Source organism: Strix aluco, chromosome 1 (genome assembly GCF_031877795.1).
Source record: "Strix aluco isolate bStrAlu1 chromosome 1, bStrAlu1.hap1, whole genome shotgun sequence".
NCBI classification, from domain to species: domain Eukaryota; kingdom Metazoa; phylum Chordata; class Aves; order Strigiformes; family Strigidae; genus Strix; species Strix aluco.
In genome coordinates this window covers 38,064,775-38,092,338 of record NC_133931.1, presented here as the reverse complement: position 1 = coordinate 38,092,338, position 27,564 = coordinate 38,064,775, and the positions used below count along the sequence as shown (strand labels likewise).

General features: G+C 43.3%; 2 protein-coding genes, 2 long non-coding RNA genes and 1 other non-coding gene across 8 annotated transcripts; 2 read left to right on the top strand and 3 right to left on the bottom strand.

The window, feature by feature from the left end:
- Nucleotides 1–572: 572 nt before the first annotated feature.
- On the bottom strand, nucleotides 573–16,182 carry LOC141920799 (uncharacterized). 2 transcript variants are annotated; one of them, XR_012622450.1, is made up of 7 exons: nucleotides 15,652–16,182; nucleotides 14,564–14,678; nucleotides 13,640–13,742; nucleotides 11,880–12,032; nucleotides 10,416–10,573; nucleotides 3,247–3,395; nucleotides 573–902 (listed from the first exon to the last, which is right to left on the bottom strand). It is a non-coding gene; the product is annotated as an uncharacterized LOC141920799 (long non-coding RNA). The 2 variants fall into 2 exon arrangements; XR_012622451.1 differs by lacking the exon at nucleotides 10,416–10,573.
- On the top strand, nucleotides 1,364–11,881 carry MCMDC2 (minichromosome maintenance domain containing 2). Its single transcript, XM_074818162.1, has 14 exons — nucleotides 1,364–1,721; nucleotides 1,815–1,945; nucleotides 2,042–2,101; nucleotides 2,419–2,614; nucleotides 3,585–3,707; nucleotides 3,884–3,991; nucleotides 5,181–5,309; nucleotides 5,818–6,049; nucleotides 7,712–7,917; nucleotides 8,245–8,411; nucleotides 8,794–8,970; nucleotides 9,221–9,363; nucleotides 9,878–9,987; nucleotides 10,509–11,881. The coding sequence occupies exons 1-14, from the start codon at nucleotides 1,622–1,624 to the stop codon at nucleotides 10,667–10,669; spliced, it is 2,043 nt and encodes a 680-aa protein (XP_074674263.1). The 5' UTR covers nucleotides 1,364–1,621; the 3' UTR covers nucleotides 10,670–11,881.
- On the bottom strand, nucleotides 12,105–12,186 carry LOC141934684 (small nucleolar RNA SNORD87). The gene has a single exon (XR_012626401.1). It is a non-coding gene; the product is annotated as a small nucleolar RNA SNORD87 (small nucleolar RNA).
- A 142-nt stretch (nucleotides 16,183–16,324) lies between the features above and the next one.
- Nucleotides 16,325–20,082, top strand: LOC141920707 (uncharacterized). Of its 2 annotated transcripts, XR_012622428.1 has the most exons (3): nucleotides 16,325–17,507; nucleotides 17,939–17,984; nucleotides 18,867–20,082. It is a non-coding gene; the product is annotated as an uncharacterized LOC141920707 (long non-coding RNA). The 2 variants fall into 2 exon arrangements; XR_012622425.1 differs by having other exon boundaries at nucleotides 17,939–20,082.
- Nucleotides 19,094–26,507, bottom strand: TCF24 (transcription factor 24). Of its 2 annotated transcripts, XM_074817913.1 has the most exons (6): nucleotides 26,384–26,488; nucleotides 25,362–25,591; nucleotides 25,170–25,255; nucleotides 24,101–24,192; nucleotides 22,784–23,193; nucleotides 19,094–20,209 (listed from the first exon to the last, which is right to left on the bottom strand). In XM_074817913.1, exons 5-6 carry the CDS (start codon nucleotides 23,165–23,167, stop codon nucleotides 20,096–20,098), a joined length of 498 nt encoding a protein of 165 aa, XP_074674014.1. In that variant the 5' UTR covers nucleotides 23,168–23,193; nucleotides 24,101–24,192; nucleotides 25,170–25,255; nucleotides 25,362–25,591; nucleotides 26,384–26,488; the 3' UTR covers nucleotides 19,094–20,095. The 2 variants fall into 2 exon arrangements, with proteins under 2 accessions (XP_074674014.1, XP_074674022.1); XM_074817921.1 differs by lacking the exon at nucleotides 25,362–25,591 and having other exon boundaries at nucleotides 26,384–26,507.
- Nucleotides 26,508–27,564: the final 1,057 nt, after the last annotated feature.

Here is a 27,564-nt window from a genome sequence, read left to right as displayed (position 1 = left end):
GCCAACGGCCGGCGGCGGGGCGGCTGAGGGGGGAGGGAGCGGCACCGGCAGCCCCGTGTTGCGGCTGTCGAGCCCCTCGCTACCGCCTAGTAAGCGGTCCCGTTCACCTCTCCGGCGGGCACACCGGCGCCCTCGCAGGGAGAAGGCGTCACGGCCCCTGGCCCAGCTGTGGCGGGGCAGCCTGGAGAATGTGCTGGGGAGAGCGCCGGTGGGGTCTGTGAGGAAGGGGCGCTGGTGGCGGGAGGGGGGGCGGCTCTGGGCATCGTGCAGTGTCACATGCTGGAGTGCAGCTGAATGGGGTTAGCTGGCTGTGGGGGTGCTGGTGAACATGGTCACCCGGTAGTGGGACTGGTCAGATTTTATTTTTTGAAGCTTAGGTGATGACAGTGCTCAGTGCACAATGACCTGGGCTTAGGCCTTCCTGGTCATGTTTGGTGTCATTCTAGCTCGGGGAACGCAGGGCCCAGGGCAATAAGGTGGATCTCTGTGTGTGTTTCATCCCTTCTTGCTGAAGATTTCAGGGGATGGAGTAGTAATCGTGTAGGAGTCATCCTGAAGAAACTGAAAAAAAAATCTCTTTCAGCTTGTGCTTAAAATTTGATACTTCAGGACCCTAAACACTGCTACCAGCCCACAGCACAAATTCTCAGGGTTTATACTGCTGCCACACTAGTGCTGCACTGGTATCCAGTTACTCCTCTCTCAGATGTTGATCTGTTTGTCCTCCCGAACGCAGCTCTGTGAGCAGGGGATCTTTCATATGCTATGAGCTTTTTTTCCTCATCAGCCCAATAATTGTGTCTTGTCCTTTACTAGATAGCTCCATCAATTTTTGAAGATTTAATTGGTGTTTCATGTTGGACATCCACAGAGAGGACAAAGGACACTTTGTAGAAGAAAATCTGTAAGACAGTAAAACAGATATGTATATACAAAATACTGTATTTCGGCATTAGAAAATTCAGCAAAGTAGTATGGTATTTTACTTAAAAACAAAAAAAAGTGGAGACGTGGATAATACACAGTGAAAACAGCACTGAAGAGCACAGTCAGCCCCCAAACTAAGATTGTAGTTGTTTTGTCTATGGGAATCATAATTGATCATCTGTGTACATGGATGGTAATCAGTGTTTGCAAGGTCAACACCTTATGTGGGTGCTACAGGAGGTAACAGCAGAGTAGGAAAGACTTAAAAAAAGGGAGACGATGTTGCCCAGTTTCACACTTCTAACAGCTATGACTGACTTCTCAGATAAGGAAGATTAAGTCTTACTTTTTTATAGGCTGATTATACCTATAAAATATATAGGGGAGGTGGAGGTTTTAATTTCATGGGTTAGGGAATTGGGCAGTGAAATAATTCTGAGAAAACACCAGAGCGTTTTTCAGGAATTTACTTTGGGAATGTAGTATGCTTCAGCCAGTGGAAAGAACTTTCCATTGGATGGATTTTAAAAATCCTTAAAGGATTGCATAGTTTGAAAAAGACTATTTTTAAATTTTTTTTATGGCTTTGTTAATACGTACCTTTATTATTATAATAGTATGGCTACTTCTAAAGTAATTTCTTCACAGTTTATTCTAACACTTTGATAAAGAGTGAAAAGATCTTTCTTGGAAGATGCATCGTGAAATACAGAAAATGAGAGAAATTGCCCTTGTTTACCTTGACAGAAGTGGTGGCCTCCAGAAATTTGTGCACGATTGCAAAAAATATAATGGTATTACTCTCTCAATAGATATTCTGTTGAATTGATACGTTATGGTAGACAAATCTCTATTATTTTTATTTAAGGTACTTTTTGATCCTACAGACTCAAAACAAAGTTATGCTGTTTATCGTTTCATTATTTCAATAAATCCTTCTGATATTGCTGAATTAGATGCAACTCTTGGAAACTACATTCTTCATAATCCCATACAAGCTGCACAGATTTTTCAGTCAGTAAGTATATCTTTATAAACAAGAGCAGACAATAGTATATCATCTGTATTTCAACTAGATTTTCCTCTCTAAAATGGAGCTATTTTTCAATCACAGGTATGTTTCATAGCTATTCAGACATTATCGTTAATTGAACAGTTGCAGACAGAGGCCCAGGTGAGTTCCTCCATTTAGATCTTAAATCTTTTAAGTATGGTGAAGTATTAAAAAATACTATTTTAATATTAACTTTCCAGTTTTCATTTTCCCTTTGATCGTGGCATTATTTGTAATTAAAAATAGCTGGAAGTCTCACCCAACCATATTGCAAGAATCTCAAGATAATTAATATGAAACCTAGTTACTCTTACACTTTGTGAGTTTCTGAAATTCTTTTCTAATAGCTATATATCACATTGTGTGTTCGTCCATGTAAGTAAAGCAGTTTTAAACAAATATTTTTACAGCATTAATGTAATTGTGTCTCTCGTTAGATTAGTATACTGCTGAAACCAACACATTTGCCACCTTTACCAAGCTATGTTCTGAGTCTTTCTGCATTTCCCTTTAATTACACATCTCAGAGATTTTATGTGTCTGAAGGAGTAGTGATTGCAATGGGAACTGTAACAAAATATACACAAGGAGCAAGATTTCTTTGTACTGAGGAAACCTGTCCATTTTCTGAAGGTAGTGAAAAAGAAATCAATACTACTTCAAAAACCTTTTTATAATTTTGATAACAGATTAAAAACCTAGCATGAAAAAGGTATTTTCCTATGCAGTCGTATTATGCAGACGTTTTTGTAATGAGCACAGCATGATTTTTATTAATTGAAAGCAGTGGACCTTTGCCAGTGGTTTCTCAGCATTGTTAAATGTTTTGGGAGCACAGCTATGCCAGAAATCCATTTTCCTAATGCTGAAGATAGTTTATATGAGAAAAGATATGTTGCCAATATAATTTAATAAATCATCCGTGGAAAAAAAACCCCACCTAAACTAGTAGAATACCTTTTTTCCCCCCCTTGGAAATTGTGTTTCTGTTTATATAAAAATACCACAGAACAGTATGCTTAAGTGACTGGCAAAAGCTTCTTGCATAGAACAAATTTGCTTTAATGAGTATCTGACTTCTGTGAAACTACTTCTTTGAGTAATATTACTGAAGTGTTTGTATCGTTGCAGGATTAGGCCTTAAGTACTTTTAAGGCTGTTTTGTTTGCTTCCTTTAACAGATACCATAAAATTACGAGAAGCAAAATCGCAAAGTTAGGGGACTACAGAATAAATCATAATGATGTCTTTATGAGGGCACATACCTCGAATAATGAATATCCATATCTCCGTGTCATTTCTAGGCCAGGCAGAAGCGGCAGTGGCTTGCTCTTGCTGCTCCGAGAGCCAGGCCAAGTCTGTTCTGCTTGGGAAAGGGCTGTGCAGTAGGAAATTCTGCCATCTCGTGGCCAACCTGTAATTACACAGACAGTTTTAGTGGAAGCACAGTATATGAACGTATATGCTCATCTAAAGAAACACATGATAAATTTGAAATTTCGCTGTCTAGTGTTTAATCATTTCTATTCTTAAGGGGAAACTTAAAATGAAAGGCATGTCCTCATTTTAAATGTTTGGTAAATGAATTTTTGGGGTTTTTTAGGGTTTAGGTACATAAGAGTGCATCTGCCTGGAGCTACGGAATCTGCCACAGTGAGGAATGATTTTGTGTGTAGTTTGTGTTCTTCGCCACTGCAGGAAGACATGAAATTTAGAGTACTTGGTGGTAGGATCTATGGAGTTTTATTTTTAAATCTGCTACTTTCCTACTTCTGCTACACAATATGTAAACAAAATGGATAAGTGGAAAAAGCCCCCAAATACTAAAAAAAAAAAAAAAAAAAAAAAAAAGCTGTACTGTTTTCAAGAGAACTAACTTTTTCTTTGCCTTTATTTTGAAAGATAAACAAATGGTTGAAATGATTGATGCAAAAGTTCTTAATGCTTTGAAAGGATATTCCAATGATAAATCACATTTTAGGATTCAGGCTTTTACAGTTTTCTTGAGAGGTAAGCTGAATTGTGGAGTTTTGTCAGAAATGTTTTAGAATTGAACTGTAATAATCCCTTGCATTTTCCTTATAGGTCCATTTCTCTGGATAAAATGGTGAAAGTCATAATTTGTATTGCAGTTCTTTAATAAAATGGGGCGGGGGGGGGGGGGAATACATAAAATTAGCTAGGTGACTAAACAGTATACACCAGTGAATGAGGAGTGCCCATGGCAAGACTGTTGTGTTCACTTTTGTACTTTTAAAATCCCCTGGCCAGCTCTGCAGTATCGCATTCTAACTGTAGCTTGTTATTTCCTCCTTTCTGCTTCCTTTGGTCATACTGTTTGGTACTAACTTCATGCATTTTTAACATCCTTCCTCAATCCAGCTGTTTTCCACATTCTGTCAGGATTTTTGGCTTCTACTACCACTATCTTCCACTGCAATTAAATGATTTCTAATGTGACTATCCAAATAAAATCACAACTCACCAACATACTTCCATTAATTCTCTTTAAAAAACCTCCAGCCCTGCCATTGCGAAAGCCTATGGAAAGATATGGTTCATTTCTTGAAAACTAAGTAGGAAAAACTAATAATAATAAAATTATAAAACAATCTATGGGTGAGATGCTGCGAGTTATGCATGCATTAAATTTCCACTGGCTTCAGTGATCAGTGAGGTTAGACAGTCTCACAGCTGAGATTTGTATTTGGTTGGACCTAACTCCCATTTCCAAAAAATAAATGTGATAAAGATGTGTGGAAATACAAAGCAATTTGTATGTCTTTTTGAAATGTTTAGTTTGAATTTCCTTTTTATTGTGTTTTTTTCTCTGACATTTTTTAGGGCAGTAGCTGATAATGGTGTCACCACAAGTTTCAGAGTAGGAACGCATACTTGCAAACAAGCATCTGTTTTATTTTTAATGCAGAACTAAATGCATCATCCATTTTCTTTATCAGGGATCCACTTTTCCTCACCCAGTGTGCCTTCCCTGCCTTTTGCACTAATTAATGAGAATTGTATGCTTCACTTTATTCTAGGCCATTATGGTAAACCTGGCGTCCAACTGTTGTTTTCTGTGATTACATCATAAAATTGAACCATTTAGAATGTGAATGTCTTTAAAACTGTTTTTATGCCCTAACACATCTGCAGGTTCCTCTCACCACCACCACCCTCCTTTTTTTTTAATTTCTAGATGAACTGGTCAATAAAATGAAAATAGGAGACCACTACAAGATTATAGGAATTCCAGCTTGTGTCCAAAATGGCTTACAAGCTACCGCATGTATAGAAGTCAACAGCGTTCAGCTCTGTAAACCAAGCGGTAAGAAAGTTCCATTAAAAATTGACTGAAAAAGTTGGAAAACCTTCTAGAACAAAATCTTGAGCATCGGTACAATTTTCTATTATCTAGAGGTCCAGATTACAAAACCACTCTGGGACTTTCCTCTTACAGTCTGAAATGTATGCTTACTGTTATTCGAAATATCTTTTTGCCCACTTTCCATGCATTGGGAAACAACATAATTATTTACTGCAGTCCTTCAACTCCTCTTTTCAACTTCTCCTATCCATCGGAAGGTACTTAGAAATCATACATTACCCAAACCTGGTATTTCAGTCTGTTATTCCTTTCTTATTCCATCAGTTTTAGCAGATCATGCCTGCTACCTTTTTGGTGGTAAAATTAATAGACATTCTGAATTTGTGCTTAATACATAAATATATTTGTTCTTTGTAAGTTTTGTATCAAGACTAGACTGGAGATTTGTTCTAATATATCTGTGTAGCTCTCATGAAGTGTTTGTTAACCTGTACTTTGTTTTCATTAGGTTCTTCTTTTGTCAGTGACAATTTTAAGCATCTGCTCTCACTGACTTCAAGTTCGTGCTGGAGGTTTACTGCCATCCTTGCCAATATCTTTGCATCTCAGATTGTTCCACCAGGCACTTATAATACTCTTAAACTCACAATATTGCTGAGTCTAGTACAGACATGTGAAAAAGAAAACACAGATTATCTGGATCTGTTGATTGTGACAAGCGACACACTAGTAATTGATAGGTAAAGAGATTCCTTATTTTTCAGATTTTAAAATATGAGTATTTGTAAAGATAATAGGATTGGTCTTAACATGAAAAACTATAGACTCTATTTTAAAAGAATATACAGGGCTCTAGCTTGGTAAAAATACACAATTTTTATCCCTGGACAATTTTTATTTATTTCAAGTGATAAATCTAGATCAGAACTTCACTAATATTAACACTCTCATAATAATCTCAGTAAGATTTTAACACTAGCATTGGTTAGCAGAGCTCAAACAAAACATTCTTCTAATATCAAAACTGAAGACTGTCCCAGAAGCTGGTAATGATAAAAGCAAAGGGCTCTACTTTCCAAATCATGTGTCACTTTAAGCCTTTTCATCACCACTTCCAGCTATCAGTATTTTCACTTAATAAACAGTGTGTAAATAGATACTTTTTATCAGTCTTTTTCATAAAAAGTATACTGATAAGGTATCAGAACACATCTTTACACGTACGTCATAAATCCAGGTGTTGTTGCCTTTAACAAAATGTTTTTCTGTATTTATGCATTTTATGTATTTACCCCTTCACACAACTATAAACTGTTAACACAATTTCACATACACTGCAGAAAAGTACAATATGCTCAGCTTTAAATTTACATTAAACAAAATTACTTTCTCCTTCCTGAATTCAAAACAGGGTTTCATTTCTATTTTTGAAGAAGATCTTTGAAAGTGGCATGAATTTTGAGAGTTCTTCAACAAATTCATTAATATTTTTTGTTGTGGAAAAAATAACCATTTCAAAATCTAGCTCTAGAAATTAGTTCAAATTAGAAAAGAATGTGGGTGCAGGATTTTTTTCCCCAGGTTAAGTGTAAGATTTTGTAAGAGAAATCATAGGATCTCAGAGTGTTTTAAGAATCGAAACATCTGGTTAATATTGAAACAGTTACACACGGTAATCTTGGTCAGTACTGTCATTTGTACTGTCTTGCATGTGCACATAGTATTTTATTGTCAGCAGCCTGTCAAAGGCATTTCCTACATGATATTTCTATTGGTATGATAGTCTATTTACTAATAATTATACATCTCCCAGTTATTAATAGTAGGATAAATCATGCTCTGACATCTTAAAATCATTAGGAGCCTTTGATGGTGGAACCAGACAGACAATTTGCAACCTCTCTGTGCCAAGGAACATAGTGCAGGGGATGAACAAGAAATTCTATACCCGCTTTCTCAAAAAGCATTGGGGGGACAGGACAGAGCAGAGCTTGCAAGTTCCCAGCCTTTTCATTTTTCCCAGAAGGATGGGATTACTAATCCTCTATCCTTTTCAATCACTGGAAAAGTTTCTCTAAGAATGAACAATATGGCGTTCAATTATGACACTTTTTTGACTTCCTAGGAATTACTTCTATTGCAAACCATGATTTGCCTCATGTTAAACCCGTTAAGAAATACAGTCCTGTTGGAGAGAAGTCTTGGACTTTGACCTTTGTATTCAAAGTTAAACATTTAGCTTTGACACTGGTTTTATGTTAAGGGTTTTTTTTTTTGTTGTTTCTAAGCGAGTCTTAATATATATAAATACCATTATAAAGTATTAAGTATAGTGTTGTTTAAGTTTTGAAAAACAGAACAATTTAACAATTTATGACTGATAGAATTATTTAATCCTCTAGGCTTCTGAATTACAGCATGTGTCTTCTGCCTCGTGGCATACGACACCCACCTTCTAGTGAAATTTTTCCTTCTGTGTCCAAAGATAAATACGGAACTGGACATGCTAGTATTCAAGCCTGCAGCGCTGTGCTGGCTAAGGGTGGAATCTGTTATATAGGAGACTTATCTTCGTATAAAAAGGATAAACTTGAACTTCTACAGTCCGGTAATCTCACACCTACTAATAAATAAGGGGCCAGAACAAAACAAATGTGCAATTTCACGGCTAGGTTTGTTCCCTAGCTTACAGTCCTCAAATGCTGTGAAAATCTATAAGCTATTTTTAATGAGCCTGTGTAAGAAACAAGGACAAAAAAGCCCATGTCCTGTAAGCTTACATTTGCTACACAGGCTAGACTGCAGAGATCCACTGATTGTAACAATTCAGTGAAATAATATGTAATCGTGACTGGTTTCAGATAGTGTGTGTGGGACTAGCATTTATAGCTAAACTAGGCCGATTACCCAACTGATGTATTTTGCCCTCTCCTAGTGCTAGAGAGCAGAACGACAACAGTATTCATTCCCGGGAAGAAGTACGGAGAAGAGGCTGACCAACAAGTTACTGTTTCGGTTCAGACCAATTTTTGGTCTTTTGTAGATGTGGATTCTTCCTCAAAGAAACCTATACATAAGGATAACTTTTTAATTGGACAGATGGTAAAGCACATGTCTTGTTATGACAGTAACTATACTATAGCAGTTAGTTCTGTTTACGGTTATTTCAACTTATGAAATAGTGAAAACAATCAGATTTGTATGTATTTCCCCACAAGGCACAACTTCAGTGACCTTAAATCAAGTATCTCTAAAATGAGCTAGCCTTCCCGAAAGTAGGTATCGTGTGTTTTATTCAGAATAGCTTTTGACAGCTACTATTGAAACAAAATTGTACTGCATCTATTACAGGTAATTTATTAATAGATACTTTTGCAGGACTCAGTATATATGAACATTGAACATTTTCATATTGAAAAAACTGATGTTTTTACAAGTAAAAAGACCAAAATAATAATTTTCTTTCTCTGGGTCTTCTCTTTAGGACATGAGTTTGATTCCGCATAACCTTGTGGATGGTTTTGGGCTTTTGATATACAATAAGTTTCCTTCATATCAACTATCTTCTCCTCTTGTACATCATATCTTGAAAAAAGCAATTAATCCTGAAGCCATGCTGTACAAAGTCTCACAGCAGTTCAGAACACAAGATTATGAGGAGGTAACATATGCTACTCAATAATTTAGAAATGCATTATACTGGGGAATATCATACTGTTTCTGGAATTATAAGTTTTTCTCTGCCCATACTGATTGCTTATTTTTAAACCTGTTAATCTGTCTTTATAAAAACTATTGGTAGAATATATTGTTCAAACTATCTTACTATGCCCCTGGTATGTTAAAAGGTGTGAAAAGTGTAAATTCTTTATTTACCAGTTAAATATTTAAAATGTATACCCTCTTTCTAGTTTATTTTGTTTGCCAAGAATCTTCATGTTGAACTGAGTTCAGAAGCAGAAAACCTCATTCAGGGCTACTATCTTGCAAGTCGCAGAGTGAGAAGAGATTCTATTCATGGATCAACATTATCAGCATCTGCACTAAAAATCCTGTATGTCCTACTTTTCATAGTAAAGGAAACACATCTACTTTTCAAATAGAAATAGTGCTACCCTGCTCAAGAGCTTGTTAAATAAAAATTGAGACAAGACTCTCAAGTTTTGAAAAGTTCAGGTGTAAAGAATCTTATTTACCATTTATTGTATATATTGATGTTGCAAAAAAAAAAGTTAACTTTACCAGGCAAAAAAACCCCAGTGATTTAAGAAACAATTACTACTATTAAAACTATCTAGGAAAAATTATGACAGCTTTGTATTATGCAAACAAGAGTAGTATTATCAATAGAGAACACGCCAAGTTCCACTGTTTTCATAGCACAAGAAATATGTGCTTTGTCAGTGACAGGTGTAACTGCACAGTATTTGTGGGAAGCTTAAACAGCTCAAGTATGGAAGAAACACACTCCACTGTTAACTTTCAATTTACAGAAGTGCTTGAAACAGCAATACAGATGGCATTCGTCTGCAGTATTTATTTGTGACATGCTTATATTCCTCTCTTAGGATTTCACTGTCTAAGGCTCATACTAAACTGAGTTTAAGAAAGAAAGTCCGTGAGGAAGATGCATTGATTGCCATCTTGTTACTTGAATCATCTCTTACCCTAAAACATGGTAAACAACGCAGCTGTCTTTAGTCTTGGGTACACTGTTTTCAAATTTTGTCAGTTTGAAACAAGTTTATATTAATTGATTGCAATAGTAGTTCATTTCAAATCAAAGTCCAGAATTTCCACTGGAAAACTGATAGCAGAGAAGTCTTCCAGGTAACTTTCCTGCAGAAGGTCTCAGTGCTGTACACATTTAGGCCACAGGCCAGCACCACGCCTCCATCCTTTATGCTGGCTTATTTGAGGCATCTCTCCTCTAACATTGGTCCAGGTTAAACTAAAGACAGATTAAAGACAGATTTCCCTCCCTGGGGCAACAGAAGACAAGGGTTGGGTTTTCTTTTTTAATCTAGCATCAGTCACATTTGTTCACACGCAAATTTGGCAGTGAGACAAGAATTATGATGTAACACTTAAAAATTATTGCATTACCAAGTAATCTATGTCATAGCTTTTTTTTCTTCAAAGTCCTGGCAAAAGTTTATCAAGTCTTTTACTGTAAGTCTTGATTTCTTCTTTGTTTAGGCAAGTCTGCGTTATGCGTAGCACCAAATCCTGTATTTCCATTTGACCTCAGTGATGAAAACTCCCTGCAACAGAGAGACAGTTACCTCATGCAGCGTCACCAGGAACTGCTGAAGTTTATTGGTGCATATGGCCCAGGAATTCACACTAACGAGGAGTGAAAACCCCGCTCTAAGTAAAGCCTGAAGCTTTAGTTTTGAGACTGCAGTTAGAAATATACAACTAAAAGTCTTTAATGTTTTTGTAAGACAGCTCAGTACTATTTTGCTAAGGAATAAAGCATAGCTGACAAAATTTAATTGATTACAAGTTTCATCCTGGGAGGCTGTATCTTCACAATAAAGCCACAACCTGCACTTCTCTTCCTGGCTACCACTGTTAAGTGAGGGGGAGTAAAGCAGGGTTTTTAATAAGACTACAACTAACAGTTAAACCAGGAGTTTAGAATCTAATGTTTCATTTCAACTACATGAACTCTCTGCAGTTTTTCTTATTGCTTCTTTACAAATGTGTCACCCAGTGAGGGGTAAGTAAAGTCTATTTTCCTAGTGTAAGCCAACTGTCTTGAATGCTCTATAAATATTAGAATGTTAGAATGCTCTATAAATGTTAGAATGTATAGAAGTATCACCATACTGCTTCATTTCTATGTCTTAGTTTTACATTACAGCAACATAATATTAGACCAGGATGCCAGTGTGCTCCTGCAATCCAAAAAAAAAAAAGCCAACAGTATTTCCACATTACTTTATACAGACTGCAGGGGATAGTAGAACCCTACAGGAAAGTGAAAAAAAAATGTTATTAGACAACCTGGTAGGCAGGGAGCTCAATGAGTTCAACTCTACCTCACTGCAAAAACAAGTGTAAAGAATGAGGTGTCTGAGACACAGTATGCTTCTCCAACTACAGTCTTTCCTGTATTTTTATCTTCCTAGTAAGGATATAGCAGTAGACATAATACTGAGCAAGTTTTACATCCTAGAGTCCACGTTAAAAAAATTAAATTGTACAGCCTTCCTGTCAAATCTGGACAAGCTGAATACTGAAGGCTTGATGTGACTCCTACCCAGGATGTCATCCAGCAGGACTGCAGTGCTACTGCTCACATAGCCTCAACAAAAAACTACAGTCATTGAAAACACAAATCCAAGATTTTATTCATACACACACTGCCTTGAAGATAAGCAAAAAAGCTGCCACACTAACATGGTAAACACTCTCATTTATACAAGATAATGCAAGTTTCCCAACATGTTTCAATCCCTGATTTATTCAATTTTGATCAATTTCTTTGGTACACTTAAATATTCATAGCAAGTTCTAAGAGCATCCACAAGGCCGCTTTCCCTTCTAGACTGACACTCTCACCTGAACTTCATTTGAGGATTATTCACACGTTTTCACTGAACAGCTACTCCCCTGCCTTACTGTTGAACCAAGGGGTATTTCTAGGAACAAGAAGGGCGATGAAAGCATTTCCAAGTGCATGAGTACTCCACATGTCAGGCTGCTGTTTTCAAGCTAACAAAAAAAAATTCAAAATAAGTTAGTTTTCTGTACCTTTCATCAGTCTTATACAAAGTTATTAACTTTACTGGCATTTCAGATTCAAAGATACACATCAAAACAAACAAGTCAGATGGGTAAACGGCAAAGATTTCATCATTATGCCAGCAAATTACTTCTAGAATAGACTTAAATAGAATTCCTTTATAAATCACTATTTTTGACAGGCCGTATTGAGGAGTGTGCATCCTTGGAAAAAAAACTTTCTGCAAGAAGAGCACAACTTTTTATCCTTACCTCTCCCCATTTTCTCCTGTAATGTTTTAAGCAATTAGAAGACTAATAGCAGTACCACAAGTAAAAGTAAAGGACAGCGAAGTCAGACAGCAGTCCAAAAGTGTCCTGGCAAAACTGGCTGCTCGTGGCTTGGATGATCGCATGCTTTGCTGGGTAAAAAACTGGCTGGCTGGGCCCAAAGAGTGGTGGTGAATGGAGTTAAATCCAGTTGGCAGCCGGTCACGAGTGGTGTCCCCCAGGGCTCGGTTTTGGGGCCACTCCTGTTTAACATCTTTATTGATGATCTAGACGAGGGGATCGAGTGCACCCTCAGTAAGTTTGCAGATGACACCAAGTTGGGTGGGAGTGTTGATCTGCTCAAGGGTAGGGAGGGTCTACAGAGAGATCTGGACAGGCTGGAGCGATGGGCTAAGGCCAACTGTAGGAGTTTCAATAAGGCCAAATGCCGGGTGCTGCACTTCGGCCACAACAACCCGCAGCAGCGCTACAGGCTTGGGGAGGAGTGGCTGGAGAGCTGCCAGTCAGAGAGGGACCTGGGGGTGTTGATTGACAGCCGGCTGAACATGAGCCAGCAGTGTGCCCAGGTGGCCAAGGCGGCCAATGGCATTCTGGCTTGTATCAGAAATAGCGTGGCCAGCAGGGACAGGGAAGGGATCTTACCCCTGGACTCGGCACTGGTGAGGCCGCACCTCGATTACTGTGTTCAGTTTTGGGCCCCTCACTACAAAAAGGACATTGAATTACTCGAGCGTGTCCAGAGAAGGGCAACAAAGCTGGTGAAGGGTCTGGAGCACATGTCGTACGAGGAGCGGCTGAGGGAACTGGGGTTGTTTAGTCTGGAGAAGAGGAGGCTGAGGGGAGACCTCATCGCCCTCTACAACTACCTGAAAGGAGGTTGCAGAGAGCTGGGGATGAGTCTCTTTAACCAAGTAACAGGACAAGAGGGAATGGCCTCAAGTTGCGCCAGGGAAGGTTTAGACTGGATATTAGGAAGCATTTCTTTACAGAACGGGTTGTTAGGCATTGGAATGGGCTGCCCAGGGAGGTGGTGGAGTCCCCATCCCTGGAGGTGTTTAAGAGTAGGGTCGACTTAGCGCTGAGGGATATGGTGTAGTTGGGAACTGTTAATGATGGGTTGATGGTTGGACTGGATGATCTTCAAGGTCTTTTCCAACCTAGATGATTCTGTGATTATGAAGGCCACACCTTCATAAGCCAGGACAGCTCGAGAGAGCAGCAAATGTGGTCAGCACAGGCCTTCATGAGCTAGCCATGCAGCCTCCTGACCCAAGCAGTGTAGTATCACAGTAAAAAAAGCAACTTACCTTCTTGAACACCCATACTTCTAGAGTGGATGGAGTCTGCTATTGGCTGTACGTGCATACACAAGGCTTGAGGACAGCGGAAGGTCATCTGATGTCATAGCACCTTTAAAAGAATAAATAAAATCAGAAATGATGGTAGCAAATCAAACTGGAAAAATCCTACTAATTAGCTGGCACATCAGATACAACATTGCTCATCACAAAATTCAGTTGGGTAAACGGCAAAGAGTGATCATCATGATGCCAGAAAACTCTTTCCTGCCTGTTTAAGACTGGTGTAATTTTTTCTGGGTATCAAACACAAGGGGATTTGTTAAGTTCCCCTCAAGAGATACGCTTCTATAAATCAGCATAGAACCTTGATTTTAGCTGTTAAGCACAGAATGGATTCTGTATAGCCAGGAACAAGAGGAAAAAGCTCTCTTTGGGCATAAAAATGCAGGTCTCCCTGTTGTCACATTCAAGCCCCAGATCTGAAGTATCTCTCTAGAGCTGAAGTTCACTGCCAGTCACCTTTCCCTGTGGAATATATTCCAACAGACTGATACAGCTAAGGGCCAGCAGGGATGGCGATTTGAACACACTGTTCTTCGCTTCAGCCTCCCACTTCCAGCTGGCGTCTGTTAATTTGTCAAAGCAGAAGTTGTTTTCTCCCAGTTAAAAAACAGATTCTCTGATACTATGACAAACCTCTCCCCTCTGATTCCTTCAGAATCCCTGGACTGCACCTGCTTTGTTCTGGGGAGCAAGTCTCACAGGTTTTATAGCTGCCATAATACCTTTTGTTAGAATTTCAACCTCTTAACCCTACACACAATCATATTCCTCCTTGTTCCACCTGTAAGAGAATTTACAAGCCATAAACCAGCTTTGGAATTCTAGATCTAGATTTCAACAGTTTTAAATCCAGTAAGAAATAATTACTTCTGTAGCTCCAGAATTCACATGACATTTTTCTGCTTGCAAGGTAACAGCATGGCAGACTCCAGACTGATTCCCAAAGCCAGTAACAAACTCATCTCTTAGCTTCACTTGCTGCCTAAAACAATGAAAAGAGATAAAAGATGTTTGAGTCTGAGAACTCCACTGCCAAGCCAGCAGCAAAGAGCATCAACACTTCCTTGGGGAAAATAAGCCAGCTGAAAAAATACCAACCTACTGGGCACCCTCACTGCTGGCTTTATCGTTTCCTGGGGAGAATACAGGCAGCAGCAGCCGCCGAGATGAAGGTCAGAGGCACAACCGCTTAACCTAAGCCAAGTTCCAGTGTGAAGAATGACTGACTGCAGGACTATTACGCTGCTCCTAGCGAGGGCATGGCCATCACAGGGGACAGGAGTACCCCAGCAGAGTACAGCCTCTAACTCCAGCCCACCTGCTGCACGCTGGGGAACTTACTGGCCTGTTTTCCCATCGGTTAAGGTCAGCACTCCTGCCACAGTCCTGTGAGCGTGACTGCAGACTGCTGAGACCCCCGGGGTCCTGTCCCTGCCAGAACCCATTTTAGATCCGTGTCTACAACCCAAAAAGGGCATGGTCAGGGTCACCATACACCACCTGCTAAACTCCCCAAGGGGAAAAAAGGTAATTTATCTTTAGAATTAGGACACACATTTGCCAAGGAAAATGATTTATCAGCAAAGCCAAGTCTCTTTGGATGTCCAATCTGTCTGTTACTTTGATGACTTGATGAACCAAGAGGTAACTCATGGTAACCACCACGGCTTGCCAGTGGAGTGGCACATACTAATTGGGTCCGTCTTAGTCTCGCAAGACACAGGCAGGTCTCAGGAAAGCCTGTGCGGCTAGCGGGGCTCTGCCCGGACAGAGTGACTCCAGCACCCAGGCTAAGCCAGCTGCTGGTGCAGCACCATCTACACTGTTTAGAAAATGGTGCCAGCGATCCATCCCTTCAATTCTTGAGATTACATTCATGGGTTTTAACCCTCAGACTTGGATTTCTTAATCGCTACGGGTTATTTCAAATTCGTCTGAAAAAAATTAGAACTCACTCTAGTGTTTCGACGAGCATGGGCTTGGGTTGAGGGGCTGCTCCAAGGAAGCAGCAGCAGCAAGTCCAAGGCCGGGTGGTTCGGCCCCGCCGGAGGGTATGCCCCGGCGCAGCGGGGTCGGGCTCGGCGGCCCCAACTACCGCTCCGATACCGGAGGCCGAGGCACGCACCGAACAGCTCACAAACCGCGGAATTACCGCTCACCGGCAGCCCCCGCCGCCGCCACGCACACGGACAGCCGGCCCGGCCCTACTGCCAGACGCTGCCGGGGGCGCTGGGGCGTCCCTCGCCTCCGCGGGGGCCCCACCGACCAGCGCCCGCCCAAAGCGGATCCCACGGGCCGGGTCCCGCGGACACGGCGGCCTGCGCTGCGCCGCCCCGCCATGTCCCCGCGTCCTCCTCCACCGAGGCTCCTCAGGGCCGCGGGGCGCGCGGAAAGAGCGACCCCGCCGCGGGATCCCTTTAAATAGGCCGCACGCCAGGGGCGGGGAAGGCGCGCGGCACCGCGGCGCTTTCCGGCCGCACGGTGCCTGGCGGGGCCGCGGGTGGCGGCGCGCGCATGCGCACGGGCGGCCCCGGCCCCGGCCCCGGCCCCGGTGACGGTGACGGTGACGGTGACGGTGACGGTGCCGGTGCCGCGGCAGCGCTGGGGGGAGGGTGTCGGGCGCCCGTCTGGCTGTGTCCTCGCAGCCCCCGGCGCCACAGCGGCGCTCGTCCCCGGGCCTGTGGAGCCCAGAGGGGCGGCCCGGTGCGTTTGGCCCAGCAGCCGCCGGAACCCTTTAACAGCCGCCGTAACGGCGCTTTCGATGGGCTTGGGGCGGGAGAACGGGCACGTGATTTAGGCCGCCGTGGCTCGTTGATGTCAAGCTGGAGCGCGGAGCGGCTGCGTGTGGTGCCGCCGTGGGCCTGGGCCTGGGCCTGGGCCTGGGCCACCTCCTGCGGCCCCTCCGGTGCCGGCTCGGTTTGGAGGAGCTGGCAGCGAGCATGCAAGTCTGGACTGGCGGGACGGTTTATGGGGTTTCTCTAAGAAAATTGAAGAGTTTATTCCAGGTGGGTTAAGAAAGTAAACAGGACTACCTGGGATGGAAGCACGTTCACTTTCTTTCTGGTGTATCTGACATACAACACTATTCTTGGTAAAACCCAGCTTTTTCAACCTTAAAATGCTTCTGTTCTTACTGAATAGTCAGTCTCTTAGAAGTCCAAGCCACGGAAAATTCATCTTTTTCGTGTTGTCATTCGCTGGTTTACACAAGCACAATGAATACTTTGTCCTAAAGGTCTCTAAGGGAAAAATGAGTAACTGGCAGGGTATGTGTTAAGAGAAAGCAATATATAACTGGAGGGCACAGCATTGTAATTACAGCTGTGTGTATGAGGAAAAAAGATCTGTATGCAGCAGGTTTTGCACAGGCAGATTATTTGCATATGGCTGTGTGAAGTTTACCAGTCCCATCCCTCTGAAGGAAAGGTTGTGATGACAATAACTGAACTTTGCCAAGATCTTTTCAGTTACTCCATGAAGAATGGCTCCTTTGATAGCGATGTGTGAACATTATAGAATTTCATTCCCAAACACATGCATATTTCCAGTGCCAAACTGTTGTATTTCAGTATAGAAGGATATAAACTGTTCCTAAGAAATGTAACATTTGATTCGAACATCAGGTTTGAAGCAAACGCATTCAGAGGATTTGTTTTGATCCTGGTGTAAATTTCTGGAAGACAAGAGCTCTTGCACTGGTCGAAGGAAGCGGGTTGCCTAACCTGGTGTCTTGGCTCTGGAAGGAAAGGCATAAAAATTTGCAACAGATGCAGAATAATCTGTCTCAGAAAAAAAAAAAAAATCCCAACTTGTAAGTATGGGGAGTTCTTCTCAAGTAAAAAACTGTTGTAATTCTGCATATTCTTACAGGCTTTTAATACATCTATAAAATGCTGCTAAGGTCTTTGCACTGTCACGTATATGGCCACAATGTATACAAGCTTAGGTACAAAGTAGCTCCTGTTTTTGCTGCTCCATTTTTGTGTCTGTCTTACAAGCATTGTAAATACTCCACCTTTATTGTCGTAGAAGTCTGAGCAGAGATTTTTTTTCCATGCCATCCATTGATAACTTTCCATTTTTTTAACCCTTATTCCTATACATTTTTCATGCTTCCTTCATGAATAAGCAGTCAGAATCTATCCTTTACATTTAATGGAAGAAGCCTTCAAAAACTGGGGGGGGTGGGGGGGTGTGTGTGTGTGTCTTTTTTTTTTTTCCCCTGAATTCTGTCCCTTCCAGGTATATCATTTAAGAGCCTGTGAAGTAACCAGCACCTCTGTGCTAGGTAAGAGCGTGCAATTGATGCAAAACATCATCACATTTTGTGTTTCCCCACGCCATTTCATATGCATAATTCATACGCGTTTTGTTTTTATTACGGGACTGCTGCTACACAGCGGCAGCTCGAGGTTTGACATTGAGTTCTGGCCGGGATTTCGCTTGCCCCTTTTTCCCCTCACGCGATGCCATTCATTTAGATCTCAGTTGCGTACAAAGCTAGACTGAATTCTCTGTGCTTCTACGTTGCTACTTGGCCTTTTACCAGTCTGAAGTGTAATCTGCATCTTACACCCTCATCCTGTACAGCAAAGAACTCCTGGAAACCCGCACTGTTGGGTCTCTCTCCTCTTAACTACCGTCACCTTTACAACTCCTTCACATCTCCTCATTAATAAATCTAAATACAGATAGTTGTCCCAATAATGAGAGCCTGTGCTAACCCACTTTTTACTACTATGGAGAGTACAGTTCTTCAAAAAGTCAGACTCATCTTTAAGTAAGAGTAGATACTTGTCTATGAAAAACTGCCCTTTTGTACATATTTTTTCACAAAGTACAATAGTTTGTGTGGCTGAATGGTGTTCTATGTAATTCTCATAATAAACCACTTACAATTGTAAATAAGAAATATATGCCTAAAATACTGTAAATATGCATATAAAATATATATTGAAAATATTTAAAGCATTTTTACCGTTTAAAACAATAATCTTGTAAAAGCTCAGAATGCTGCAGAGGTGGAGGGGAGTTCCAGATTTTACCATACTTCACAACTCTCGCATGTCCCGGGTACTTTGTCCAATTCTAATGGCTCTGCTAATTTTTTATATGCTTCCTTGTATATGCTTCCTTGCTACTGGACATGCAATTGCACTGACATGCTCAGCACCTCTGAAAGACGTCACAAGTTTGACTCGAGAATGAAAACGGTAAAATGATTTTTTTTATAAAGGTTGTTCTTGCTAGTATTTGTGTTTTCCTTTTCTGCCCAATATCATTTTAAAATGTAAACTGCAAAGAAGTTTCTAAAAATGCTGAATGTTACCCGAGAAACTATCAGTCCTGTACAATGAGAAACCGATACATCTTTTGCAACTCAATCAATACATAATATCCACTGAATGATATTTAATAAAATGTTTACCTCGGCAATAGCACACTATATGAGGAATACAGTGTTTTACAGAACAGATACATCAGATGGCATTTGTGCATTTAGTTTCAACTTTTCTCTAAATATAGAAGATGTTTAAGTGAAAAACGTGCCAAGAACAAGCCAGCTCTTTGGGCTCCCTTCCTTCCGTGCACAAGCCGCTAAAAGACGAGATAAACGAACCTGGGTATCATGAGCAGACAAGCAGTTGTACTGGGGTAACACTCAAACACATTGTGAACCCCGCAACATGCAACACGGTCATATGGATCGACACAAGCAATTCCTGGCGTATGGAGCCGTTTGTCTGTTGTACGTAGCGCTGTGCGTACGCAGGATTTCAGCACACGTTTACTTGAGGTCAGCATGCACCCATGTTTTCACCAATAGCCACACACATTTAAGATTGTCCGAAGGACGAAGCTGACCTGACCACTGCAGCCAGCAGGATTTCTGCCCTCGGCTTCATGCAGTGAAGAAAGTGCCCGTGGGGTTTCGACTGCTATTTTCAGACGTGCCCTTTGCTTTTCACCCCAGCCTGTACTGCTCTGTGCTGAGCTAGTCCTGCATCACCCCTTCTGCCCCACGCACCCCTTCACCTTCCCCCTTCCTTCTGCCCCACATACCCCTCCGCCTTCTCCCCCGCACACCCCTCCGCCGCTGCCTGGCGGGGATGAGGTACCAACTGCCGGCAGCGCTGCCTCTGCGCCTGCCTCTCGCGTTGGTGCCAACTGCAGCCGCCTTCTCCTCATCCCCCTGATCAGATCCCAGCAACATCCTCTATGACAGAAACCAATCATGCGTCACATTAACTTAATGAGGTATTAGTTACATTTAAGAATCAATTCCTTCTCTACAAACAGTATTTCAGGAATTGCAGTTTGTCTGTAGATACTATTTTTTAACTTAAATATATATATAAGGTGTAATAAATATTTTTTTTTTTAAAGCGAGAAGGGAGATTAGATTTGTGAAGTTGTTGATGTTTCTCCTTGGTTTGCGCCGTCTCCTTGTGCCGAGTGAGTCAAAAACTGTCCTGTAGCTCCAATGTATAACCTGGAACGCATCGGCCACTTCTGCAAGAGAAGAGACAAACCCAGTGCTGAGATACTTGGTGTCTTTGCAGCCCGAATGCAGCTCTCAGCAAAGCTGGAATCACAATACAAGAAAATAGGAAAGATTTCCTATCACCAGAAGGTTCCCCTTTTGTCAATTGTTGGCAAATGTGGTTAGAAACTCGGTAAGGGAACCTCAGCCTGGATGTTTCCTTTGGTCATGAATTGCGGGGCTCAGCTCCCAAACCCTGCCGTGACCCAGTGGGCGGGAGCAGGCCGGGCTGATCAGCCAGCGTACGGCTATTTGTACAGTAAATGCTCTGTTGGTAAAATAAACCAACACATTCCTCTTCTTGGTGCCAGGGATACTGCGGGGCTACCCCCGCGCCCGCCACGGCTGCGGCCCTGTGCGCGTACCCATTCGTGCCGGCCGGCCCCCACACAACCCGCCGCAGCACAGGGGCTGCCAAAAGCTGTGTTAAAGGGGGTTTAATGTAATTGCGCCTTGGCGGTCTTCAGCACTGACAACTTCTTGTTCTTCGTCAGCTCCAAGGATTTCAGATGAGACAATTCATCTTTCTGCTCACCAATTATCGGAATCATCAGTTACACTGGTGTTAAATATTTATTCTTACAGCTCGAGTTTCCTAACCCGAGCAAGTTACTTACTGCGGACGGCCCTGCAGTAAGGGTGGCCACAGCTGGGTGCTGCTCCTCTCTCGGGAGGAAGCATTCAGCTCCAGCTTGATGTGCCCAGTTCATTATTAGAGAGGTGGATGTTTGAAAAGACAACTTGTCATACACATTGGATGCAAAAATACCCGAAGCACAGCCAGCTTGTTGTTCCAAAAGAATCTGATTTTTTTAAGACACTTTTGGAAACAGGTTGGCACCTTTCCTGTGAGTAACAAAAGGGAGCTCTAAAAACTAGAGGGGCCTAACGCTGCAGTTAAAGCTCGGCTCTTCTATTTAAAGATGTAAAGCAGCAGCATATTCTCACTTGGAAAGACCATACAATCTCCCTTCAGTACTTTTATTTCAAGAGTGATGTGAATTCATCGTCAATAAGACATCGGAGTTTAAAGTAATTAACCATATTTTTTGTTCAGTGTACACACAACTGTACTTGGGTATTTTACTTTCCTCACTATTTGTATTTACTGTGCTTGATATATGAGTGTAGTTAAAGTCCTTATCTGTACTGGTTGTCTCTCATCCTGCACTTTAGGTGTTTTTTTGAAGCATGTACTGTGATTTTTCTGTGACACTTTTGTTCTAGTGCCAACTGAAAAATTAATTTACTACCAGGAATATTAGATAGATTGGTTAAACTCCTAGAATTGTTACAAAACTAAATACAGGTAAGTGACACATAAATAAGATTATAAAAAATAATTGCTAGATGAATCCAGTATCGCTGTATTCCAGTAGCCTGGGAAATGTGCATCTGGATCATTTAACTGCTGTAATAACTATTTAAAAGTGTTTTTCTGCCAGTAATAGTTGGCAGCTGATAAAAAGTACCATAAGAGACCTGTGTCCTTTCACTCTGACCAAGGGAACTAACAGAAGCTTAGAACTTATTTTGAAATACATCACAATATTTCTTAAATTATAGCCATCTTCTAATTGATGTAAAGGTTTTGCTTTCTTAATGAGCCTGCTAATCATTTAAATGGCCTCAGAAGCCTACGTCCACATCATGCTTTTAACAGCGACCAACACTGTGAACAAGAAACTCTCTGTGAATTAGTCACTTTATAGGAATTAGAGATTACTTCACAAATTAATCTTAATTAAATCATTCTGAATTCATCAGACTCTTAAAAAAAAAAAAAAAAAGGAAAGAAAAGAAAAGAAAAACACCCCAGTGCTCTAACTCACTCCCTGAGACCAGAGCCAAAGAAAATACCCCGTGGTATTTGAGCCCCGTCAGTCACTGAGCAATGCATCTGGAACCAGTCTCCAGTCCCAGCTCCTCTGCAAGAGCAGTTCCCCTCTCACGTCCCCTCTGCATTGCTGTGGGGTTTTTTTTGAGGAAGGGAAGAGCGTATACCAACTAGATGAAATAAACACATCAGAAAAGCACTTTCATAGAAGGAATTAACACGTGGCCAGTAATTAACGTCACCTTCCATACCTCGGCTGCCTTGGCGGGAGAGCCAGAGCAGGCCCTGCTGTGGCTGGGGTCGCGGCTGTGGGACAGCGCATCCCCTCAGCCCCAGACAGCCAGTTCTGATGGGTTTGGTGGGGGATCGCGAGGTTTCCAGGCAGGGACCGTGGAGGTGCTAGTACTCCCCTGGTGCTGCCCTCCGCCATCGCTTCCAAGGGACCAAGTCCCGCTAGGTTTGGACCTATGCTACCTTTGATGGTCTTGTGCAAAGGCCCTGAAGCCAGAGGGACAAAGCCATTGAGCTCCGGGAGGTTTCCATCAGGCCCCTAGCACCTAGGTGCGTGGTTAGTCTAGGCAGCCTTTTCATGTATTAACTCAGGCAAGATAAATAAGCTTGAAATCCTTCATTTCATCTAAGCATCTTTAACACCGATTTATTTCTTTGCTGAGAGAAGGTGGTAGCTGCTCTTCGGCTCTCCTACCTTGACAGGGTGGAGGTATCCATCCCCTCGGAGCGTACCCAAGCCCTCTCTCGGTGTCTCCTCCTCATCCTGAAGGCTGCGAGTGAGGTGTGCGATATAGGTGGTGGCCAGGAGGAGCACATCCAGCTTGGAGAGCTTCGTGTCGGGCGGCACAGAGGGGAGAGTCTTCTGCAGCTCAAGGAAGGCATGGCGCAGGGTTTGAACCCGGCTGCGCTCTCGAGCGGCGTTAGCGGCGGCGGGTCTGCCGGGAGGTGCCCCAGCCCGCTGCCCAGTCGCCAAGGGCGGGCAGGAGTTGTTGCCCGCAGCAGAAGGCAGCAGGGAATCGGGGTCTGCGCCCAGGCTGGAGACCTCCTCGCTGCTCTCAGCTAAGTGTCCACAGTCCATCTGTGACTTCCCCAGCAGGGAGGGTCCTGAAAGCAACAAGAGCATCTCTAAAGCCAACCGCCGCGCTGTGCCGAAGTGTCTGCATTCTAAAAGCAAAGATCATCCGAAATGCAAATGCTGCTCGTGCCAGGAAAAGCCGGGATGCAGATGTACAAGCTGCTTTTCCCGCTTGCTGCTTATAAATTTGGTATCACTCACAGGTACAGAAACAGAAATTAAACTCTTCACAAAGATTGTCACTTGATTTTTTTTTTTTGGACAGTATTACACAGAGCAAATTTTTTGAGTCACTCATAGCCCTGAGAAAACCCAACAGGGAATGCTGAGCAGCACTGCCACAGTGGTTTCCTTTTACCACCGCTAAAAATTAGACTAAGTGCAATTTTTGAAACATATTATTTGTATAATCTGGGATGTGGGACCATCTGTATATTTTCTATTTAGCTGCAATAATTTTATCAAGAGTCTTACAGATGATCAGTGCTGCATGGATGACAGAAAGAAGAATATCATCTTCAGATGCAGCACTGAGCGGAGCCACAGAGCACAGTACTGAGTTTTTGAAGGGCAAAACCCGGTCTATGATTTTAAAGGATCAAGAACCAACTTCTCCAGTCTTCCCCCTGCCCCCCCGGTGTTACTCAAAAATTTCCATGCTTATCCTTTATCTTCTACATTTTCAGACTTTAAAGAATCTTGTAAGCTGTATTTTGGCCATTGGGGGGCAAGAGAACCTTTTGAAAACAACGGCAAAAAACTTTTGAGTCAAGCTGAAAACAACGACCACAAGGTCTTTTCCCAGCTTTCAGAAAAGATGGTCAGTCACCGCTGCCTGTAATAAAACTCACAGTGCTTTAATTCATTCAATTCCACAGTAAAATGCAATTCAATCAATACTCCCCAAAGTGCAGCATTTCTTAGCTAGAATAATACCTGATCCCGTCCTCCTCAGTCAAGCAGCCCTTCTGGGTGTCTCAGCCCCTGGCTTTCACGTGTTGGGAGTGGCTGTTTCTGTGATTGCCCGGCTAGACAACAAGGGCAAGAACGAGTTATTAAAACTTTTAATTTCATTCAAATATTATGTAATTAAAAAAAAAAAAAAAAAAAACAGATGCACGTAAATGACTGAAGATGTAAATTTACACAAATTAGGCCTTGATTTTGCAAAGCATTTCAACCACATGCTGAAATCCCACCGATGTCCCTCTGTAATTGCGGCTGATGATGGCAAAAAACCCAAGGCCGTGAACCAAGTCAAAGATTTCTAGCAGAAAAGTGGAAAGATTCCTAAATAATCCTTTTGATGGTATTTAGAAGACATTATTATTTCAGGGGGTTTATTGTGATTAATTTGCTGTTAATCTGGCTCAGAGTTTTACCAGGTAATGTTCTCTTAAATAGTTTAGACTGAAATTATTTGTGAAATACTCTGTGTGCATTATAACTGTAAACCAAAGGAAAAAAAACCTCATTCTTTTTTATTGTGATATTTATGAGCAATATAACATAAAACTCACATTAAGCTTACATGAGCTTGTCTTGAGTGAGGGCTGAAAAATGCTCCTTAATTTGGCTGTTTCCTTTAACTTAAAATAAAAAAGGTCCAATGTGCTTTTTTTCTTGCTATTTTCTCATTGTGTTAAGGTGGTCAGATCTGGGTGCATTTTAGTGGCAAAAAAAAAAAAATCATCATTGTTGCTACTGTAGAGTCAAGACAATCATGAAAACTGGCAGAATAATCTATCAATTTATGTTTATCAGCAGGATTTCTCATTTGCCATCCCATCGAAACCCCACTGAAATGAGAAAGTCTTCCCTGATTACTGTAAAAATCTGAATTACCCAAGGATACAGACTGGATTGGTGTAAATACCTGCTCACCTACTGAAATACAGGACTAGGCTTGGTTTACACACAGTTTTGATTTTGGTGTGTTGGTGTATAACCAGATTTAGAACTAGAATGACTTTGCGTGACATACAGTATGTAGAAACACACATACCTAAAAACCTCATTTCCTTGAGCGCCCCTCAAAGTAGGAGTTTCTGTTTTAGGAGCTTCACATCTGCATCGGATGAAATCCTGGGCCTATGGAGAGGAAAAAAAAAAAAAAAAAAAGGCAAAATTTCAGCTGTGGAAATGAGACATTTCACTCTGAATTTCTTCACTGTCAGATTTCTCATCAGATACATACAGCAAAAGGCCCGGGAAAATCCGCTCTGCAGAAACGCGGGATCTGCTGTAGGTATGTACGTGTGCGCAGCCAAACTGCGGCGGTTCCTGAGCCAAAATCGCGTTTGTTACGCGCTGGGGGTGGGCAGCGTCACTCTTCACGCTGGTGCGATCAGGATACACGCTCGGGGTGCTGCTGCGAGCTCTGTGAACCCAGGAGTCACCCAAACCTCCTGGTCCAAAAAACTATTCCTGAAAACCAAAGAAAACGCCACTGGGCAACGGTCAGTTTCCATGCAACCCCGTTTAAAATTTTACAAGAAAGAGGTTTGGTTTTAAGATAATTGCAATAATTTTTTGCAAACACCCACTTGCTGCCTGGCGTGCAGAGAGACCTGGAAATGGGGGTGTGAAAGTAACTTTTATATTATTTCTAACACATTTCTATTGCGGAAAGATGCATTTGTGTTTTTATGGGACATTACAAGGATATAATCGGTTTGAAATCTAATTAGTTTACCAAAGAAAGCAGCACAACACTTATTTTAGTACTATATTCCGTGTGAATGAAACGGCAACGAAGGCAACCTGCCCACATGGACAAGGAAAAGATCGAAAACGCCAGAGCAGAGTACGCAAACTGAAAAGAAATCGGTAGAAACCTGAAATAAACTTGTTCGCAGCCTTTTCAGTTGTTCCTTGGGGGAAAAAAAATATAGTCAATCTGTATTATTTTGCATCGGTTTTAAAAAGACCTTGCCCTCTGCGTAGCAGTTAACGAAAATACTTTCTCCGGAGCAGCGAAATCGGATCTTTTCGCGTGTGAAAGCAGCCCCGGCGCTACCCCGCCCCGCCGGCCCGGGGAGGCTGCGGAAATCCCCGCCGGCCGCCCAGAGATGCGCGACCGCGGCGGCTGCTGCGCCCCCGTCCCGTCCCGTCCCGCACCGCCGGCGGGCGAGCCCCGGCTCCCCGCGGCCTGAGGGCGACCCCCCGCGTCCCCGCGCCCGGGGGAGCACTCACACACTCCCGCACACACTGACTCACCGATCCCGCCCGGAGCGGCTCTGCCCGCCGCCGCCTCCGGCCCGGCCCGTCCCCTCCCGTCGCGTCCGGCCCCGCTTATAAGGCGGCGCGGCCGGTGGGCGCGGCGGGGCCGGGTCGCACCTGCCGCCGGGCCCCCCCCCACCCCTCCGGGCTCCCCCCGCCAGCCCGGCCGGCAGCGCCCGCCCCTTCCCGGGCGGGTCATTAATCACGGAGCTGTCGGGGGGCGGCATCGCCTCACCCTCCCGCAGCCCCCCCGCCCCGGCCCAAGCCCGGCAGCGCCCGGGGGGCACCCCCGGCTCCGTGGGGGTCCCCCCCCCGCGGGCCGCGCCGCCCCGCCGCTCGCCCTCTACGCGCTGTTTTTCTTCGGATAAAGTAACGGGTTTTGCTGGAGGAGAGGAATTGAATCGCGGGGCTGGGAGCTCGGGCGATGGTTTGTTAACAGCGAGTCCGGCCCCTCCGCTCCATCGCCCCGGGGCGGCGGGTTGGGGTGGGGGGGCGATTGGGGTGGTGGTGTGTGTGTCCCCCGGGCCAGGCTCCGTCCCGCAGCCGCGGGAGGGAGCGGGTCGTGGCTGCCCGGGCGCCTCCCGTGGGGGCCCGACCCACACGCGTGGGTCCAAACACGAACGGGATGAGGCGGGCAGAGGGGTGATTTCAAAGTGAACGGGGAGCAATTAAAAATTAGTAACGTTAATGAAAAGGGACAGTCAAAATAAATACCGGGGGTATAGAATTAGCCCAGAAAAACATTTTGAACGAAGCCTGATTGCGCGATAACGGAGACACAATAAATCAAGCCTCGGGAGCAGTAGAAAAACAAAGTCTGAGCGATTCGTTACGGGGTTTGCAGCCAAGAAAATGAAGGCCCCAGTCTTTAGCGATAATTGGAAGTCCCGGGAAGGGCTGATTTCGGGGCGGGAGGGACGGGGCTGGGGAGGGCCCGGCGGGGACAGGCGGCCGCGCAGGGGCAGCCGGGCCCCGACCTTCGGCCCCTCCGGCGGGGCGGCCCCGGTCCCGGCCCCGCTCCTGCCCCCGGGGGGGCACCCGCGGCCCCGCGGAGCCGCCTCCGCCAGGGTGGGGGGCCGGAGGGCGCGGAGTGCTAGCGGGCTGCCTCCGAAGGAGGCGAATTTAAATACTCAAACGGCAACTGTGCCGCAGCGTTTCCCTTCGCCTGGCGCTGGCTG

Bases quoted from the DNA above. Each gene is read 5' to 3' on its own strand.
- MCMDC2 (XM_074818162.1), top strand. From the start codon at position 1,622: ATGCATCGTGAAATACAGAAAATGAGAGAAATTGCCCTTGTTTACCTT. The intron at 1,722-1,814 runs GTATTACTCTCT...TTGATCCTACAG, and splicing joins CGATTGCAAAAAATATAATG to ACTCAAAACAAAGTTATGCT. The intron at 7,918-8,244 runs GTAATCTCACAC...GCCCTCTCCTAG, and splicing joins ACTTGAACTTCTACAGTCCG to TGCTAGAGAGCAGAACGACA.
- TCF24 (XM_074817921.1), bottom strand. From the start codon at position 23,167: ATGGACTGTGGACACTTAGCTGAGAGCAGCGAGGAGGTCTCCAGCCTG. The intron at 20,210-22,783 runs GTAGGAGAGCCG...CTTCTCTTGCAG, and splicing joins GATACCTCCACCCTGTCAAG to AAGTGGCCGATGCGTTCCAG.